The sequence below is a fragment of the Scomber scombrus genome, chromosome 1 (assembly GCF_963691925.1).
Source record: "Scomber scombrus chromosome 1, fScoSco1.1, whole genome shotgun sequence".
Classification (NCBI taxonomy): Eukaryota; Metazoa; Chordata; class Actinopteri; order Scombriformes; family Scombridae; genus Scomber; species Scomber scombrus.
This window is the reverse complement of record NC_084970.1, coordinates 14,763,726-14,784,321: the sequence shown is the minus strand read 5'-3', so window position 1 is coordinate 14,784,321 and position 20,596 is coordinate 14,763,726. Positions and strand designations below refer to the sequence as shown.

Sequence of the window (20,596 nt, the reverse complement as noted above, 5' to 3'; positions counted from 1 at the left end):
TTTAAAGAAATGTGGGTCTAATTTAATTCATATTGCGGTGTCGGGAACATTTTAAGATCATTTTGCAAAATGTTTTACGTTTTTTTCTTAATTTATACACCAGAAAACACAGATTAAAACCAACAACCAGACCTCATCATATTATACCCAAAGCACTAGAATGACACTGGTACAAAAAGTGAATGCAAGAAAAAGACATGAATGTAGACAAGAAAGAAGAAAAGCAATGCACAGAAAAGGGGAGCTGTTTTCCTTCCTCTGTTTTCTCATATTGATGACATACTTCCAATACACACAGGCCTAATCCAATAAAGAAAGCCCAACTTAATCCAAATATTAAGATCAAATATCAAATATTCTTTTCCTAATTTGATTTCATCAATATTTGTTTTCATCTGCAAACAGGGGTGTGTTTGTTTGTATGGGCTGCAAGAAGTGGCAATGGTGGTGGTGCACTGGAAGATACGATGTCTGTTTTGCACCAATGTGGACAATGAAACACACACACACACACACACACACACAGACAGACACAGACAGACACACACACACACACACACACACACACACACACACACACACACACACACACACACACACACACACACAACACACAGGCACACACACCTACACACATAAACACACATTCTTGAAACTAAGGCATCAGCCTCTAAACATGTTATGTAGCTGAGGAATGAGCAGAAATGGAAATCAAACACGGCCAACAGAGATCAGAGAAAATCAACAGCGACTGGATACACACACATGAAGATACATATCAGAGAACACAAAAGAAATAAGATTGTCCAAGGCAATGGACTAAATCAATTTCTAATTCAGATCCTAATAAAGTCATATTTATGAGTTGAATCTTGTTAGGATATGGAAAAGTCAGTCAGTTATATTACATCAAAGAAGACATAATGCTACCAATAAAGTTTCTTATCCTATTCACCTTTACTGACTAGAAGGGGTATGCTACAAAAGCAAGCTTATCTCCTATGAAGTGCATATTTTAAAAACAAATCAGCATAAGAACAAAACATAATGATTGAATATAATTGTCTGAATATATTGTTTATTATGGCTTTAATGGTTGTTTAAGCAACTGAAAACCATCTTAAATTAAAAATTCCCTTCACATACAGAATTCACATTTATATATAGATGTGAATGATCCAAAAAGTCCTTTGTTATTGAGTGCAATTTTCTACCATAAAATTTAACTTATTATATATTTGCATCTCTAAAACATGTTTAAAAAAATATTCAACCTTTTTCCCTAAATCTTGTCTTTGCACGACTATACTTCTGGCTATAATATGTATGTACGTATATATTTGACAATATGTGTTTTCTTGACTGCACTGCCATGTGCATGTTACATACCATATGTCTCCACGCTGTATGTCTCATGTGTGTCTATGTGAATGTACTGTACGTTTGCCTGTTGTGTTTGTGTATTAAGAAGGCACCCAGCATGCTGTGATTGTCAAGGTGAACTAGTGTTTGACGACAGAATGGGGGCAAATCTGTTTGTGCGTCTATGTGTGTGTGTCCATGTGTATTTCCACATGTACATTTTCAGGAGTTTACCTGTGTACTGGACCTGGCATTTTAATGCAGAATGGTAATGGTACTGAGTGAGAGAGACAGACTGAAAGATAAAGTGAGGGAAGTGCAATGAGGACCAAAGAGAGAGGAACAAAATTAGGACAGGAAGAGGCAATGTTGTTTCGTAAGTTTCATGCCAATAAAGCTCATTGATTTAACAATTGAAAGAGAGAAATGTGTGTGTGTGTGTGTGTGTGTTTGTGTGTGTGTGTGTGTGTCTGTGGTGGAGGAGAGATATTTCTCTTCTGATTTACCACTCTCTGACCCAAAGCCCAACAACCTCTTTGCTGATTGACGACATCACCAGACTTAATGAGAAGGGCCGAACAAGAGTGACATCACCACCAGTCTGGGCTGTTACATTCCTCGCTCACCACACGCACGCACAAATGCACACACACAATCACACACACACACAGAGTTCTTCTGCATCTTCTGGAACTCATTGTGAAGTGTTATAATGTGTGTCAGAGTTAATTTAGTGAGTTGTGGACTACAGTCAAGGATGTGAAAATCCCTGTGTATTCATGTGCAAGAGTGTGAGTGTGTGCGCCTGTACAAGTTCCCCTTGGCTGCTGAGACTCAACATTTGATTTGCTAAAAGGAGCAGGACACTTCTATTAATCAATATTTGCTGACTGTGTTGCTGTCTTTCTGGCTGATTGGCTGGCTGTGTAGTTACTTGACTGACTGATTGGCTAACTAACTGACTGACTTTCTGGCAGTCAGAATGGCAAACAGGTTGACTGGTTGACTGAATCACTTTGCGAAAACCATTCATAACATGGCCAGAGGAGAATAAGCACAACAGAAAAACAGCAGAGGGAAAGATTAGGGAGGGCTTTGCTTATTGGTTGTTTTACTGAGAATGCTATGAGGTACCATTGTAAGTGGCACGTCAGAGCAATCAGACTGATGGGCAGTCGATTGTACTGTTTCAAAATCTATAGCTGGATGTGGACTCAAACCCTGATTGTATTTGTACAGGCAGACGGGACCAAGAACAAGGAGAGTGAGGATGGTTGGCCAGGGCGATGAGTTAAGAGTGTAGGTGGGAGGCATGGGTGGGAATGGGGTTGAGAGATGAGGTTGACTTTATAATGAAGAGGTTAAGGATACCATGGAGAGAGAGGGTGGGAGGTCAGGTCAGAGAGAGAGGGAAAACAGAGAGAGCCAGAGAGAGACAGAGGCAGAGAGACAGAGAGAAAAAGAGAGGTCACATGAGAGGTTGAAGAGGTGGGGGATATTTAGCCAACAGGTCGGAATAGTATTGTGTTAAAGGCTCTTTGGGAGTATCTAGGTTATACTGAGGTAATGTATGTGACCTCCCTGCTTTCCATTCTCATCCCATTTCCTTCTCTTCCTGAAACCTAGTATGCTTTGAATCTTCTCTACAGTTAGCCATTCTTCTTCCTTTCTCCCTGATAGGTAATTAAAGTAACATAATTATTGATGATAGTGATCTGAATGACAATTATTAATAATTAACAAAGAAACCATAATCATATAATCAGCATGACTGAAAAGGAAAATTGGTCCTAAGACTGAGCTTTGAGGAACTCCATATATGATATGTAATAACTGGCAAGGTAGAAATGTACTCCCTTACTTGTTCAACCTTTTAGAAATAAGGAGAGTGCCGTTCTGGCACTAAGTGTTTTAAAAATATCCGTAAAATAGCTGGGCTGCAGAAAATGTCTTCCTGATTTAATCAATGCTCTGTCAAATTGCTGTGTGTAAGCCAAATCTCACATCATTATCATCAAAGTCAAATTTATTCAAAGTGCAAAGTCACTGCAAATGAAGGTACATCATAATAATGCTACTCACTAATCACTAAAAGCCTCTGCACTGAACTTCACATTACCTGAATGATGTAGGTAATTTGTTGGATTACTTAATGACACAAAACAGGAAAGCAATCATATTTTCTTCTCAGTGTAAGATGGCAGAACAAGTGAACACACTGAATCTTTACTGTCTTTGGTTAAGTTAAACATAAAACACGTAACAGAAGCAGAAAAGAAGCAACATCTTGGTGGCAGGAAGTGTCAAACACTATGCATGCAGCTAACAATCACCATCAATGACATGAGACAGTGGTTTTAAATCATCTACATCATGTTCGCTCTTCGTTCAGCATCACTATGAGGTATTTCAACACCCAAAATCACATCTAAATCCAAACAGAGAGTAAGAGGGATTGAGAGAAAGAAAAGACATGCCAATATATTACTGGACAAATAGAGAGAAGAATGAAGAACGTGAGGCAAGAGGACTTCCATCTTCACCTACTATCCCATCACCACCACCACCATCACCACCACCCAAACCCCTTCTCCCCTATCTCCATAAAGACCGATTAAATGAATGGACCGACAGCCACTCTCCTCCACCTCCCTTCCCCCATTTTTACAGCTCAATCATACTGTGTTACTGCCGACACATAGACCGCTTATCCTGAGTGTCAAAATTGAAAGGGGAATGAAAGAAAGAGGAGGAGAAAGACTGTAAGAAAAGAAAGAGCAAGTAAGAGGAGATAGGGAGGCAAGAGAATAGTGGGGGGGAGTGTAGGTGGCCCGAGAGCAATTTCTTTCTTGAATAAAGAAAGAATGGAGGAGGGGGCTGTAAAAAAAGAAAAAAGAAAAAAAAAGAAGCACTAATGGCAAGGCCCCTGGTTCTGGTAAAATAGACTGTGTTATAGGTTCTGGCTCTTGTTCGTTGATTCGTTCATTTGTTCGTTCCTTGCTCTTTCGTCAAGTCAAGTGCTCGCCTGTCTGTCTTTCCCCTTTTGTGTCCACAGGTCTAGATAAGAGCTGCTAGCATGACTGCCCGGTAGTCATTTAGTTATTATGGAGAGGGAGAGAGTTACAGAGAAAGACATAGAGAGAGAGAAGGGATGAGGGAGTAAGAGAACAGAAAAGAGAGGATGAAAAGACTCATTCTACAGGCAGATAAATGGCTCATTTTGAATGGCCTTTCTTTCATTTAATTCACTCTCATTCGCTCTTGTTTAAATATTTGCTGTTCTCCTCCTCTCACCTGACCGCTCCTCATTCCTCCTTCAAATACACACACACATGCGTGCACACTTGACTATGACATGCAGTCTAATATGCAACTGGAGTTGTGTCTTTGAGAGCTATTAAAATGAGATCTTCTATTCACTAATCCATATTATTGGACGCCAAGGCCTTTCACGCCCTCTGAATAATAACTGAGTTGATATTTCCTCATACCCACAGTTTCCTGAGAGTGATGGTATACAGCTCACATATTTGTATGATACTGTATCGTGGATGTATGTGTGCATGTGTATGTATGTCCAGGGGTCACTTGTTTCCCATAGTCTTAACCAGCATAAAGGCTTAAAAAACTTGTCAGTGTTTACGTGTTTTTCGATGTGTTTCATTTCTCTCTTATCATAGACACACACACACACACACACACACACACACACACACACACACACACACACACACACACACACACACACACGCACACACACACACACGCACACAAGCATGCATGTGTGAAGTTCACATGTGGGTTGGTTTCCTAAGCTTTGTGGGATTTCAAGAGCCACATACTGTCTGAAACCTCATTTTCCTCTACTAACGACATATCAAATGTTTGCATATATGCCATATCAGTATGGAAATGTTCACACACACATATACACATGTGAGCCTTAGAATAAAAGAGCCAATCAAAGAGATATGTGTGCGTATGTGTTGTCACAAGTCTCTAAGGTTGGGTGAGTCTGTGTGTCAAACATGACTAGCAACACACACACACACACACACACGCACACACACACGTACCCTAGCCTTGTTATCCCGGGGCCTGTCTTGCAGGCAGCCTCTCTAACGCTGAGTGATGTTTAAATTAGTTTACAATTTAGCCTCCTCGCTATCCGCAGACGGCTCTTAACTCAGTGTGTGTATGTGATGTGTTTTTACGTGTGTGTTTGTGCGTGTGTGAGCGTAACAAATTGTTGCCAGTACGGCAGACATCTAATGACTTCAAATTAGCTGCCTGGCGCTCGCCTTGACACGTTGTTACCACTGTTAGCAGCCTGTGTGTGTGTGTGTGTGTGTATGCAGCGCTGCGCAGCCATATCATGAAGCATAAATTGGCTTCACCTCTCCTCTCTCTGCCTCTGTCTTTTTTATCTTTGTCTCTCTGTCTCTCTCCATCAATTTGATTAAAAAAATTGCTGTACCATAGCAAGCAAAGACGTGTGCATGTGCGTGTTCACAAGTACACCCTGCGCATAGTCAGTCTCTCTACACACACACACACGCACGCACACATGCACGCACGCACGCACACACACACACACACACACACACACACACGCACACACACACACTTAACAAGACGTGAGACTAGACAGCTCTAAGAAGGTTAACAGTTCAATTCTATTCTATTCTATTCTAGACTTATGTTACTGTAGTCTCTTATTGTTTGCCTTTGTGTGTGTGTGTGTGTGTTTGTGTGTATGTGTGTACTGTATGTGTGTGTGTGAGGCTGATAAAGAATGTTGAGGAGGCGTATTTCACTCTGACAATCCTTTCCACCCAACAGTAGATCACTTTGTGTGTGTACATGTGTCTCTGCGTGTGTGTGTGTGTGCGTGCGAATGTGTGTGTGTTAGTATTAGATCAGTGTTCAGTGTTGTAAACAGGGAGGATTTCATAAGGTGTTCACATCACACACACTCACGCACACACACACACTTGGAAGATGAAGAGTTCTATCTCTCTCTGTGAGCACTGGATTGCCTTTCTCGTTCATCTAATCACGCCATCTTCTCTCCACCGCCAGGCAATTGTTGCGCTTCACTCCCTCCACACAGAAAGCTGCACACGCACGCACGCACCAAACACACACACACACACACACACACACACACACACACACACACACACACACACACACACACACACACACACACACACACACACACACACACACACAGTCCAGCACATAACCTGGTTAACTCACTCTTACACACCAATAAAAGTGGAGAGTAAAGGAAATGGTACGTCCAATGCAGAACAATACACTGAAGACATATGTTGTATATGTTTTTGTGTATAATTGTATGTGTCTGTGAGTTCTTTTTGTATTTTTATGGTCAAGGTGCATCCCAGAGGTGTGGAGAGTGACAGAAGGAAAAAGAATCACAGGCCGATTAGAGGAAAGGAGATATTATTGGAGTCAGGCTATATGTTGTTTTGAAAGAGAAAAATAAATATTCAAAGGGCTATACTTGGTATCCGGATCAATACATATGTCTGCTTATTGTCCATATAGCAGCACATCGATCAATACACTAACAAGAAGCAATGTATATTCCCATCTCTCTTTCTCTGTACTCCATCTATTTTTTCTTTTTCTCTCTGTTATTTTCATATTTATTGATATGATATAATACATGTGATTTGGAGACCCTGTTATCCAATGCCATTGAATTTATTGTTATAGATTTACGCAACATGACTGAGTGGTATTTATGCCTCTAATCTGGTGTTTTCTCCTATACTGTTACAACCCACTACGCTGTTTGAGCAACAGCAATAGAGGGTAATTCTATTCTATTATTTTCTTTTCTGTTCTATATCCATATTCCAGTCGACAACAAAACTAATCTTTGTGCTAATCTTGGTTAATCTGAGACACTGCTCTTCCCTCCTCTCTGCTGTCACAGCAGGCTCGCGCACTAAGACCAAAAGCAGATTATAGTATTCATCTCTCTCCGTCATATGTCTCACACTCTGTCTTATTCTTCAATACTGCTAACTCCATTCCCAATCTTGATATTTTGCTCTCTTTTATAAAACTATTTATTTTAGTTTTGTCTGACTTGTGTATTTGTATCTATTTCAGTTGTCTTATTTCAGTGGTCCAGATCCAATTTTTACCAGATTAAGAGAGAGAAAGAGTGACATTAAGCAGATTAAACTAGTTTTTTCTCTTTTACTAATGGTCCTTAAGAGGGATACAGATGTGAAATAGGCTTTCACCATTCAACTGCATATCTTAAGAAGAGTATTTACTGTTTATTTTCTCAATGTTTTATTATATTTAATTAAATTAAATTATTTTTCTTTCTATTATATTGTTTTCTGTGTTATTTATATTAGCTACTGTTATAAAGACTTTTTGTTACTGTGACTTTTAATGATAGCACATACAGAGATCAGAAGGGTATGGGTATGGTTTCAAAGGTCTGTATCAAATGTATGGTGGGGTGACTTCAGGTTCAGGATGACTTCAGGTAAAGACACACACTTAAACACACACACACACACACACACACACACACACACACTTAAACAACACACACACACACACACACACACACACACACACACACACACACACACACACACACACACACACACACACAAGCAAAGCAAACACATCAAAGGTAAGGGGATTACACTGTTTGGTTCAAAAGGCTCAAAATGAGGGCATTTGATTGGCCAGTTTTGGGGGTCAACAGTTCAGACTGTCTGGGTTCAAGGATTAGGGTAAAAGGTCACACCTTAGCACCAGGTGTACATGTGTGTACATCATAGAAGTGTGTCTGAATGACATCTGGAGCGGTTGCTAACCTTGTACTCTCTGGCAACTCACTCAGCATGCGTTTGTGTCTATAGTGTATGTGTGCATTAGAGTGAGTATGAAATCTGTTACACTGTGTAAAAGAAAAAAAAAAGTATATACTGTATGTGTCAACATGAAGTCAGATTAGGTTCAGTGTCAAAGTCAGGGGTCAGCAGTTTTTTTCCCCGTACCTGGGATATGTTTGGCCCAGCCGATGTTGACCACTAGCTCTCTGTCCGCCAGGTCACACAGCGTAGTCAGGGCCTTGATGTCGCTGTCTGGTACTGTAGGATCAGGCATGGCGTAAATCTTCTCTGGTTCGGCCACCAGCAGGTGAGAGACGATTTTGTTATCTGCAAGGCAGCCAAAGGCAACTGACATGACCACCAGACAAGGAGAAAGACACAGAGACAGAGAGATGGTGAATTTTTGCCATTTCAGGAAACAAGCTGTTCCACACCAATCTGGTGCAAAAAATGAGAAAGGTCACATGCAAAGTTCCTGATAACATGGCCTGCTAGGTAACACATATGTCTAAAGGTATTTTCTCATGTAGACAAAAAGCAATATAATATTAAATATAAAACAATATAAAACAATATAATTCAGTATACTGCATAATCTACAGCACACCAATCATGATGTTAGATGTTACACATATTTTTTCAGTATGAATATGTACAAGTGGAAGAATGTTAAACTTGTTTGGCACTTTGAAAAAACCTTAAAATGTTACTCAACTTTAAACAAGATCACATAATATATTAACCTTTAAAAAAGCTATTTTTATAATATAATTTTAGCAATGTAATACAGTATTTTTCAGTTCACTGACAGTTTGCAGATTTTATGCCACTTCATATAAAAATCTGAAAAGAAAACAATGTGTAAGAAGAAGATGCTTGACTGTCTCAAAATGTGCTGTGGTAGTTTTTATCAATCAGGCAAGAGATAATCTAGTTGATTTGAGTAAATTGGCAGGACTAAAGAAGAAAATCCACTTGACCAAAGATCCAAAAATTGTTGAAACGTTTCCAGACTAGGAGATGCTCCAATGTGTGATTAAAGGCGATTACTGCTGGTGATCCAGGTTGCCCAAAATGTTGTCTTTTGTACCACAGCCTTAAAAAGCTTGCTTGTACATACAGAAGGGAAAGATAATAGCGTACTAAAAGCCAAACAGCTCAGCTGGTAATGGTGACATGTGGTGATTAGATCTCTATGGCCCATTAGTAACAGACTGATACCCTGCTTCCAAATTAATCCACTGACTAATCAAGCATGGGAATAATAACAGAGGATAGAAGAGCAAGAGCTAAGGAGGGAGAGCTAGAGAAATAGAAAGATCTGGAAAAAATAAAAAAGGGAGAAGACAGACAGGCAGAAATAGAGCCATGGATAGATTGTGAAAGACAGGAAGAGTCGAGAGAGCGACAGCTAGATAGAGATAAACAGCAAGAGAGAGTGAAGCAGAGTTGGGAGGGAGAGAGGGGGTATTGATTTAACACTCTCCACCCCCCAATCCCAATTCTGTTACATACACACATACCTGTGTACATACTATGTATATATCTATATCTATATATATGTGTGTGTGTTTATATATGTATATATATATTAAAATAGTATATTTTATATATATATGTATGTAATAGTATATATAGTAAATAGTGTATACAGTATAATAGTATATAAAGAAAATAGTATACATATATATAAACATATTTTTTTCTACCCTTTTCCCTCTATCTCCAGCTATAGGGTCATTTGAACCCAACCATTCCCAGTCACACTGCAGTATCTGTGGGTAAATCTTATTTAATGTTTCCCTAATTAGAATCAATGGAAGCCCATTTCCAAACCCTGGGCTATTGTTCTGTCCTCACACAATCAATGGACACTGAGGCTAGGGATTGGTCTACAGAAAGATAGGCTGTGTGCGTGTATCTGAGAGAGACAGAGGGAGATTTTGTGTGTGTATTGACTGTGTGAGAGAGAAAGAAAAAGAGAGATGAAGGAAGTTTATATCAACCCTATATTTCTTGGATTTCAAGTGTAGGTTAGTTAAATTAGGCCTGAATAACTAAGTGGAGTGATCGATGATAATTTAAATAGATCAGTCTCTTGCAAAATGTGACAAATGCTTGAAAAAAAGTAAAGAATTAAATACTGCTTAAACAGTTTAAGGAAAATTGGGTAGTTAGTGAAAGCACAAACGTGCAATATGAAAGCAAACACATATATTAATAGAGACACACACACAAACTGTGTATACACACACTTACATTATCCCATCATTTCAGTGATTAGTAGTGCAGAAGTCCCGGTAAGCTGTCGTGCAGCCATTCAGCATATTGGCCTAAAGCAGAATATGCTCCAGCTTTAAGCAAAATGGGCTTTGGGGACCAAGCTGCTAAACACTGCTCAATCTGCACTGTGTGTGTGTGTGTGTGTGTGTGTGTGTGTGTGTGTGTGTGTGTGTGTGTGTGTGTGTGTGTGTGTGTGTGTGTGTGTGAGCAGACGGTTAGCTAGAGAGCTAACTCTAGTTTGATGTGCTTGCCAGATTGGATTTAATCCGGATTAGGGCTCTGGCTGCCCCCCCCCCCCCCCCCCCCCCCTTCTCTCACTCCCTCTCTTCTCTATCACTCTGATAAACCTTCTCATTTAGGTTCAGCATCTCTCTCTGCCTCCCTCCCTCTCTCTTTCTCTCTCTCTCTCTCTCTCTCTCTCTCTCTCTGTGTGTCTGTCTCTCCACCTGCCTCTCTGTCACTCTCACTGACTCACTCTCTCCCTTGTTAATTTTTCAATCATCAGGCTTTGGCTATGGCTTTATTCTCTAAAAAACAGAGCCAATCCAGCCGGAGCTAAATGAATACCTTTATAGTGAAATATTACACATATAAAATGTTATGACCCCAAACTGGTAGCAGTAGAGACAGGGAGATAAACTTGGTCCAAAACAGATGGGCTTCTCACCACCCTGTGTCTATTTATGTATGCGTGTGGGTGTGTGCATGCGTGTGTGTTTATGTGTGTGTGTGTGTGTGTGTGTGTGTTTGTAAATGTTTTTACTATCCAACTGTCTCCATTAGGACAGATACTGATGGAAAGGTAGTTCATTGTACTTCTGGGCTCTAAACAGTGACTACCTTTAACATACACACAGTGATACAATAACAATGTGAAAATACAATGTTTATGTTAATTCTAGGGAAGATCTTCCTTGTTTGCTGTCCATTTCATGTTCTTTAGAGTTCTTGCTGTACACAATATCAGATGCTGCCGCCACTAAAGCACATATATTATGTTATAAAGTGTGAGTGGCTGTACACCGAGGACAGTGTGCATATTCCTGTCCATTGGTCAAGAAAAGGCTACTTAATGTAGCCTACTGTTACCAGTTTGTTTGAGTGTGTGTGTGCATGTGTGTTCTTACATGGCTTCTTGGGAGGCAGAGCCAGCTGTGGGTTCAGGTATGGACTGTTGTCTGCATCTATCCGGCGCTTATACTTCTGTCTTCCACCACGAACCCTGTCCAGACGAACACCTGTGAGAAATGACAGAAAGAGGAAGTGTGTGTCAGTACACACAGTGTGACACTTGCTTGAAAACAAAACGAGAGATTTGATCTTTTTTTACTTAAAAACAAGGCAAGAAAAATAAAACAACGGACAGTGTGCAAGAAGGATAGACAGAGAGCAGAGATGAAGGGTAAGAGGAGAAGAGGTGAAGAAAATAGGGGCAGGTTGCATATTCAGAATAAGAATGTACAGAGAAGAATTTAAAATAAAGAGATGGAGAAAAAAAGACGAGAGTGGAATGGAGGAGGGTCACATACGAGGTCTGGGTGTTAAGTGGTGATAACTGTGCTGCTTTTGTGGTGTACACATAGTGAGTATGTGTGTGCATGTTATACACACAGAGACTTTCTAAAGTCACTTGCCTCTTTTATCGTACAACAAGATTAATTTGTAACGCACCACTTCTGCGAAAGGCTTCTCTCTCTCTCTCTCGCTCTTTGACTTAGTCTTTTCCTGTCTCTTGCCCAATTTCTGTCTCTCTGTTTCTCTCTCTCTTCGTCTCCTTAATTAATTGACACAAAGGAGCCCTAATTTAATTAGGCCTATCTCTCAGGGGATTGGATGTTACCGTGGTTACCACTTAAAGATGGATAAGGAAGACAGAGGTGTCATGTACCCTGGAGGAGGAGAAGAGAAGAGAGAAGTGGAGAAGAGAGGGGGAACCTCTGAGCGCTGTGTAAATTTAAAAACCAGCCCTAAGCTGAATATTTAATACATATCTTAAATTAATCAAATAAACAATTTCTAGCGACTCAATTTCTAGCGACTCAAAATGCAGACAGGTCTTCTCTGACTCATTTTATATCTAAAAGGATTTTTCTACAAATAAATTTTGATTAGGTTAGAGTTAACATTTTAGCTTATACCATATTTTATTTACATTACTTTTGCTGATTTGATGTAATCAGGCATATCATTCTCAGTAAAATATCCACTGGCACTCAGGAAGATAGATTTATATTTCTGGCAACAGCAACAGTGGTGCCATCTCATTAAGTACAAGTGAAATGAGAAGTTAAAGAGCACCACTGAAACAAAAATATTCACCAGCAGAGGTCCAGGGAAAAAACTGACACTGATACCTGATTGATCAGAGAAGTAAAATACAAGCTACAGCAGCCACAAAAACATGGTGTATTTCTCTCCTTCTTATAATTCTCTATTTCCCTTTCTTTTCTTAATGTATCTTAACATTTTTTACTTGGTTTGTTTTTTGCCTATATTTTCAGGGAAGGCACACATGGAGGAAGTCTCAACTGGAACTGTCATTTTAGAGGTTAAAAGGAGTAAGTAAGGAAGACAGGAAAAAGAGGTAGGATATAAAGGACAAAGATAAAAAAGACTATAGCAAGAGGAAGGGTGCATCTCTTGATCCTCTACTGTTGCCCTTGTTGTATTAGTGGCACTGTGCTAAGGAATGCTTTTGGACACCCAAAGGGAGGCTTCATTAGGTCTATGATAATAATACGAAAATGAAAGCCGCAAGCGGCGATGGCGGGCCCTTGCTCACCCATGCCACTGCGGGGCCTGAGGCATGGCGGGGCTGTGGCGTGAAGCAGAAAGTGAGAAAAAACCTGGAAGGAGGCCAAAAATGCAATGTTTCGTTCATCCAGTAGGGGGCAGTCACAGGTATACATATGGTCTGGTGTGGTCTGGTGTGTTCAGGGCGGCCACTCATCAGTCATGTGAAGTTTGGAGTGAATTGGACAAATCATAAAGGAGTTATGAGAGGTTGATGGTTCATCCACCAGGGGGCAGTAGAGAGTAACAAAACACAAGCGGTTGCGTTCAGGGTGGGACAGTGATTACACATGTGAAGTTTTGTGGAAATCGCACAATGATGATGTAAAATATGGCACTTCCTGTTTCCACTAGGGGGCGACATGAGCGACACCCCTATCAGATGGAAGAGGTCTCCACCCTGGACCTGTGTATCAATTTTCATGATGATACGTGTTCAATAAAGCCATCAAAAAGCCAAACGTATTTTCATGGCGAGGAATTGATGGTAGCCACGCCCCCACAGGGACGCCATTACTCGTAGCTTCACAGTGTTCATAATGTAGCTTCACCAACTGGTTCTGCATGTTTTAGAAGTGGAATGAAGTTGATGGGGTCAACTATGTATTTTTCATGAATTTAAGTTCACTTCCTGTTACCACCAGGGGGCGCTATGAGTTACGTGGGAAGTTAATATATCGGGACGTTCAGGGCGGAGCCATCATCATGTCCAGGAAGTTTGAAGCTGATTGGATGAAGTATGTGGGCGTGAGAGCCACTCGTATGTACATGGCGAGCACGCCAAAGTTAGTTGAGCCCTGGCAGACACGCCCTTTGACCTACGGATGCGCAGAGCACAACTTAAGCTCAGCTAGGTCTGGAGATGTTGCGTACCTAATTTGAACTTGATCGGGCGAACGCTGTGGGAGGAATTAATTTTAGGCGGGAAAAATCAAAACCAAAATGGCCGACTTCCTGTTGGGTTGAGGTCATGAGGTCAAGAGGCTTTTTTGCATATGTGGGTATAATACATATGTGTACCAAATTTTGTGAGCATAGGACAAAGTTAGCAAAATTCCCTATGGGCATTTTTGGACTTTGTAGGGGGCGCTATTCCGCCATTCTGCGTCGACCATGTGCGACCACCCAAAAATATCGAATTTCGGATGAGGCCGGACGTCCGTGCAAAAGTATAAGCATTTTCGCATTTGGGAAAGGGGCGAAATTGGGGCACGAAATGTCGGAAGAATAATAATAATAATAATAATAATAATAATAATAATAATAATAATAATAATGATAATAATAAACATTACAATTTCAATAGGGCTTTCGCCAGGCGACTTGCAGTCGCTGCTCGGGCCCTAATAAACATTACAATTTCAATAGGGCTTTCGCCAGGCGACTTGCAGTCGCCGCTCGGGCCCTAATAATAAACATTACAATTTCAATAGGGCTTTCGCCAGGCGACTTGCAGTCGCCGCTCGGGCCCTAATTAGCTCCCCTTAATTTAAAAGTAAAACTACAAAATACAAATTCATGTTATTTCAGACATTATTAGTGAAAGTTATAGTGAAAAAAGTAAACAAGTGAGAATGCAGAGAGAATTCATTTGTAAAAAATAATCCAGTGAGGATGACTTTCTTAGCTAAACTACCAGAACTAATCCAATACACAGGAAAGCTTGCAAATACAACACACACACGGCACTGGCAAAAGGAATTACTGGAAAACTGGCTCCTGGTTTTTAATGCTTGCTGTTATTGAAGATTTATATGTAATTGCAACTATTTAAGTTAGGAAGCAGTTGGCTGGTTTGGATGGCTTGGCCGATAAGTCTCTGAATGAAGGTCAGACAGCTGTAGAACAACCTGATGGTTTAAACAACGACATGCAAAGTGATCAGTTACAAAATGTGCTGGCACTAAGCAGTTACTAAAAATAATTCAGATATAATCTCATATATTTAAAATGCCGTAATATGGCATAAGACCAAAAGGAAGACATAAAAATTGATTATATATATATATATGTGTGTGTGTGTATATAATTAAGAATATGATTTAAATGTATAGACAGAGAGAAAGGGAGGGAAAGGGGGGCAAAGATAGCAAGAGACAGATTTTCTCACACATTGTGATTTAAATCCTCTGAAAAATGTGCTGACCATGTTGAGACAACACATCTAAGAGATTTAACAGAAAGACTTTTGTTTTGGCAGCAAAGTGAAAAAATGACGAGAAGCATTTCTGTGATTTGTTGGTATTTGCAAGTGGTTTTAAGTGCATTTGTTTCCCTGTTTCATTTGTGTTTAGTACACATGTCAACTTTAGTGGCTGCTTTTATTCAAAGCATTTTACAGTGGTATGAGTATACACTTTTTTCCTATGAGGTACATTTAGAAACCTCTAACAAGCCCAGGCATCATTCAGCCCAGTGAACTGGGCATGACATGCATCTGTGTGTGTGTGTGTTTATGTGTGTGCTTGAGACGGAGATAGGTAGACAGAAGGGCTGACAGTCCAGGTACAGCAGGGGGGGGGGCCAGTGTCAGCAAACGGTCAAGAAACTCTTAACACCAGGGGGTACAAACCCACTAACACACCCGCTCTGTGCCTTCTCTCTCGACATACATTCACAAACTGTTTCTCTAACACACAAGAAAGAGGGAGACTGAGAGAAAGCAGAAATGGAGTCAGAAAAGGAGTACAGGTAGAAGCACAAGGTGAAGGAAGAAACACAAGGGTAGTTAGATTTAAAGAGATAACTTGTGCACCAATGTCTGTACTGTAGTCTGTCTGTTACGACTGTGAAGATCTCCAATCACATTCCACTGAAGTGGGAACATTTTCACACAAAATAACTGCAGTATGTAAGCCATGCATTGTACCATTAAACATTTGCCTGTATTTGCCTATTTGACAGGTTAGTGACTAGGTTACATCACTTTCTCTGTCTTTCTCCTCTGCTCCGCTCTGCTCTCTGTCTCTGTATCATGGATGTATAAAGAGCAGGAGGTCTGTGTCTGCTTGACAGAGGGTGGGGCTAAGATACACACAAGGCAAGGCAAGGCATACACAGTTGCAACTCAATGTGCTTTACATAAAACAAACAGAAAAAATTGAAAAAAACATGGAATTTGAGAAATAAAAATAAAATAAAATTTAAAGTGCTTTGAAAGAGCTCAATCATAAGAACAGGAGAAGAGAAGTGTTTTTAACCTGGATTTAAAAATATTCACAGTTGGGGCTGATTTCAGTTCTGCTGGTAGTTTGTTCCAGTTGTGTGCAGCATAACAGCTAAAAGCTGCTTCACCATGTTTAGTCTGAACTCTGGGCTCCACTATCTGACCTGAGTCAGTAGATCTCAGAGCTCTACTGGGTTTATATTCTACTAACATGTCATTCATGTATTCTGGACCTAAACCATTCAGTGATTTGTAGACCAGTAGCATAACTTTAAAATCTATTCTATAGCTGACTGGGAGCCAGTGTAAAGACTTTAGAACTGGAGTAATGTGCTCTGATCTCTTTGTTCTGGTTAAAACTCGAGCTGCAGCTGTTGAATGCTTTTTTGTGGGAGTCCAGTCTGAAGACCGTTACAGTAGTCGAGTCTACTGGAGATGAAAGCATGAATCAACTTCTCCTGGTCTGTTTGAGACATAAAACCCTTCACTCTGGATATGTTCTTAAGCTGATAGAAGGCTGTTTTGGTGATTGATTTGATATGACTGCTGAAGGTCAGATCTGAGTCTATCAGCACGCCAAGGTTTCGGACTTGGTCGCTAGTTTTTAGAGAGAGTGACTCGAGATGTTTACTGATAGCAATCCTCTTCTCTTTATTGCCAAAAACAATTACCTCAGTTTTGTCCTGATTTAATTGAAGGAAATTTTGGTTCATCCAATTTGTTACTTGCTCTAAACAGTGACACAATGACTGTATTGGACTGTAGTCATCGGCGGACAGTGCTAGGTATATCTGCGTGTCATCTGCATAACTGTGATAGTCTACATTAGAGTTCCACAGAATTTGACCCAAAGGCAGCATATATAGACTGAACAGAAGGGGTCCAAGAACTGACCCCTGAGGAACTCCACATGTCATAGCCACTCGATCGGATTCATAACTTCCAATGGTCACAAAATAACTCCGCTCCTCCAAGTAGGACCTGAACCATTCTAGGACTGTTCCGCTGAGTCCTGCCCAAGTTTCCAACCTGTTCAACAGTATACTGTGATCCACAGTGTCAAACGCAGCACTGAGATCCAACAGGACCAGAACTGACACCTTGCCTGAGTCAGTGTTTAACCTTATGTCATTTAACACTCTAATAAGAGCTGTTTCTGTACTGTGGTGAGTTCGGAAGCCTGATTGAGATTTGTCAAAAAAGCCACTGAAGTTCAAGAAATTGCTGAGTTGATTAAAAACCACTTTCTCAATGATCTTGGCTATAAAAGGAAGATTTGAGATAGGTCTGTAGTTGGTTAACATGGAAGCATCCAGCGTTCTCTTTTTTAAGAGCGGCTTAATGGCAGCTACTTTTAGGGGTTTAGGAAATGTGCCTGATTGAAGTGAGCTATTTATTATTTGTCGCAAATCTGTTTGGACAGAGTTCACAATAGTTTAAAAAGAGTCTAATGGCATTGTGTCAAGACAGCATGTTGATGGTTTTAGATGCTGAACTGTTTCCTCTATGGTTTTTTGGTCAACTGTTTTAAATTCTGACATCGCATTTTTTCACTGAAAAAGCAAGCAAATTCATTGCATTTATCTATTTATTTACACAGAGCAGAAAGGTCACAGCAGACATGATGAAGCTCAGCATTCTGCAGGTTCTGCGTATTTATCTAATTCATGGCTTTGTTCTTACTAGCGCTGCACACTCTTTTTATTCAAGCTAACTTGCTTGACCACTGCTTGCTCCCACAATCTGCTCTTGGCTCACTGGTTGGTCCAGGAGGAGGGGCATACTTTGAATGCTGTGTTTATAAACACCAACTGAAAACTCCTGTATAGTAGACCTTTAAACTGTGTCTGCAATGTTAAAAGAGCAACCTTTTCCCTGCTTTGAGCTGTAAAGCATTGAGCGTTGGTGCCATAAAGCAATGGAGGAGATTGTCCAAGTACATGACAGCACTGAAACTGGTGCAAGCTGACAGCAATTTCAGTAAAAGTCTTGTCTATGCATTAACATGAATTTAATGATGATTTATTGACGATAAAAATTCTGCATATAGCAACTTTACAGAAGCAGACTGTCATTAAAAGCATCCTTGTTTTCCACTTTGTGTCTCTTTTGTCTTCAAACACAAATATACAGAGACTTTCTGCTACATGCCCACTTTTTGCTAATACACACATGCAGACTCTCATTTTTCTCTTTTCCTTATACCTAAAAGACCCAGTGCTGCGCTGAGCTCACTTCATAAAGAGCCCTCTCTAACTACCTCATCTATTTTCCACCAAATTAACTCTCTCTCAGCACTGATTAATGATCAAATCTAAATGAATCAAATTAAAAATTGAAAATTATATTTCCAAAGCCCACAAAAAAGAGACAGGAGGAGGCTAGGGGGAGAGTGAGAGTGCTCTACCTCCTCTTAACAAATGAGCCTTCAAATCATAAAGAATGGGCAGGAGACGAGAGGAAAGGAGAGGAGAAGAGAAGGGAGGAGAAAAAGTAGGGATGGGAGGATTAAAAATGTAAAGAAGAAAAAAGGCAAGGGATGAACAGAATAATTGCACAGTGAATGGGGAAGAAATGGAAAGAAATGGAAAGAAATAAAATTTAGATCAAAATGATAAAAAGCATTAAATGAAGATTATGTGTAGAAAAAGAGAACAGACGAGAGAAGAGTAGAGTGTAGGTTGTGAAATGAGAAGAGAAGGGGTGGAGGGGGGGGTAATGGATGGCCTAGTAAACAAAAGAAGAAAGGAGAATGAGGAAAAAAATTAAACGAGAGAGAAAAGGAAAGATGAAGTGAGGGCTAATAAAGGAAATTAGATAGGAACATAATAATGAGAGAAAAGGAAGGGTCTGTGAAGAAAAGAAGGAATCTAGAGGTCTAATCCTTGTGCAGCTTTAATTATTATGTCAACTAACAGCACACCTCTACTTAGTCTACAGCTTCCACCTCTGCACACTCATACGCTCACATACACATCCACAAAAATAGAATAAACTGTATTTGATGCCATGTAATGTAATTTTAAATATTAAACACACATTTTTACCACTTTAAAACACTGTAAAGCATACACACACACACACACACACACACACACACACACACGCACACACACACACACACACACACACACACACACACACACACACACACACACACACACACACACACAGTGACAGTGATGAAGGTGAATCATTCCTATCGTGGGAATATAGCTGTCTGTCAATAGTACGATCTGCACTGATCACATCAGCATAGATTTTACACTGCACCGGCGTCACTTTGTGTCAGCGCGCGTGTGTGTGAACAGTTGAGGGATTGAGAGTGGAATGCCTTTGACACTTAAGTGCTTTTGAAGAGAGAACGGGGGTGAAGAACAAATGGAAAGAGTGAGAAAGACAGACGAGAGGAAAAGAAAAAAGAAGATGGAGAGGACAAGACAAAATGGATTGATTTCAGATGACCAATGATATGATAAGAGAAGGACCAAGAAAGGTGAGGGACGTGGTGAACCAGGGTGAGGAAGAGAGACAAAAAAGAGAGGATTTGTAGATGAAGAAGAGGAAACAGAAAGGAGAGGAAAGGACAGAGAGTACTTTTATGGTAATTGAAGTTGTAACAGTTGAAGTCTCTCTCCCACCTTAGACCAGGTTATCACCTTATGTTTCTGTGTGTGTGTGTGTGTGTGTGTGTGTGTGTGTGTGTGTGTGTGTGTGTGTGTGTGTGTGTGTGTGTGTGTAACATAAAGGGTTTTCCTATATGGGTTTTTAGAACTGATGTGAAAGTAGATTGGGTAAGACAACAAACACATTTAAATCAAATGTATGTGTGTGTGCTTCTATGAGTCTACTGCAAGTGAAGAAGAATAAGATTTAAGTGAAGAGGAAAAACATGAACATATGTTCATATGGTTTACATGTAGTACATACAAAGCAGAGTACAAAGTAGATATAAATTGTGTTTACATTTGCAATGTGAGCCTTGTTATTTTAAGCTGGTCAAATTGAAAGCTTAAAGAAAGAAATCAAAATAAAGAGTGCATAAGAGAGGGGTGGTGGGGAGGTTAAGAGGAAGGTGTTTGTAGTGTCATGCAGT

At 40.1% G+C, this 20,596-nt stretch overlaps 1 protein-coding gene across 6 annotated transcripts in view; it reads right to left on the bottom strand.

Moving 5' to 3' along the window:
- The window catches only part of esrrga (estrogen-related receptor gamma a), a 77,150-nt gene that overhangs the window by 18,838 nt on the left and 37,716 nt on the right, over window positions 1–20,596 (bottom strand). For 3 of the 6 annotated variants that reach the window (XM_062421279.1, XM_062421287.1, XM_062421305.1), the window contains 2 exons: window positions 11,669–11,779; window positions 8,424–8,606 (listed from right to left, as the gene is read on the bottom strand). In XM_062421279.1, the coding sequence (XP_062277263.1) occupies window positions 8,424–8,606; window positions 11,669–11,779 (294 nt within the window). The remainder of the gene's footprint in view (window positions 1–8,423; window positions 8,607–11,668; window positions 11,780–20,596) is intronic. The other 3 variants (XM_062421312.1, XM_062421321.1, XM_062421296.1) reach the window with 1 other exon arrangement.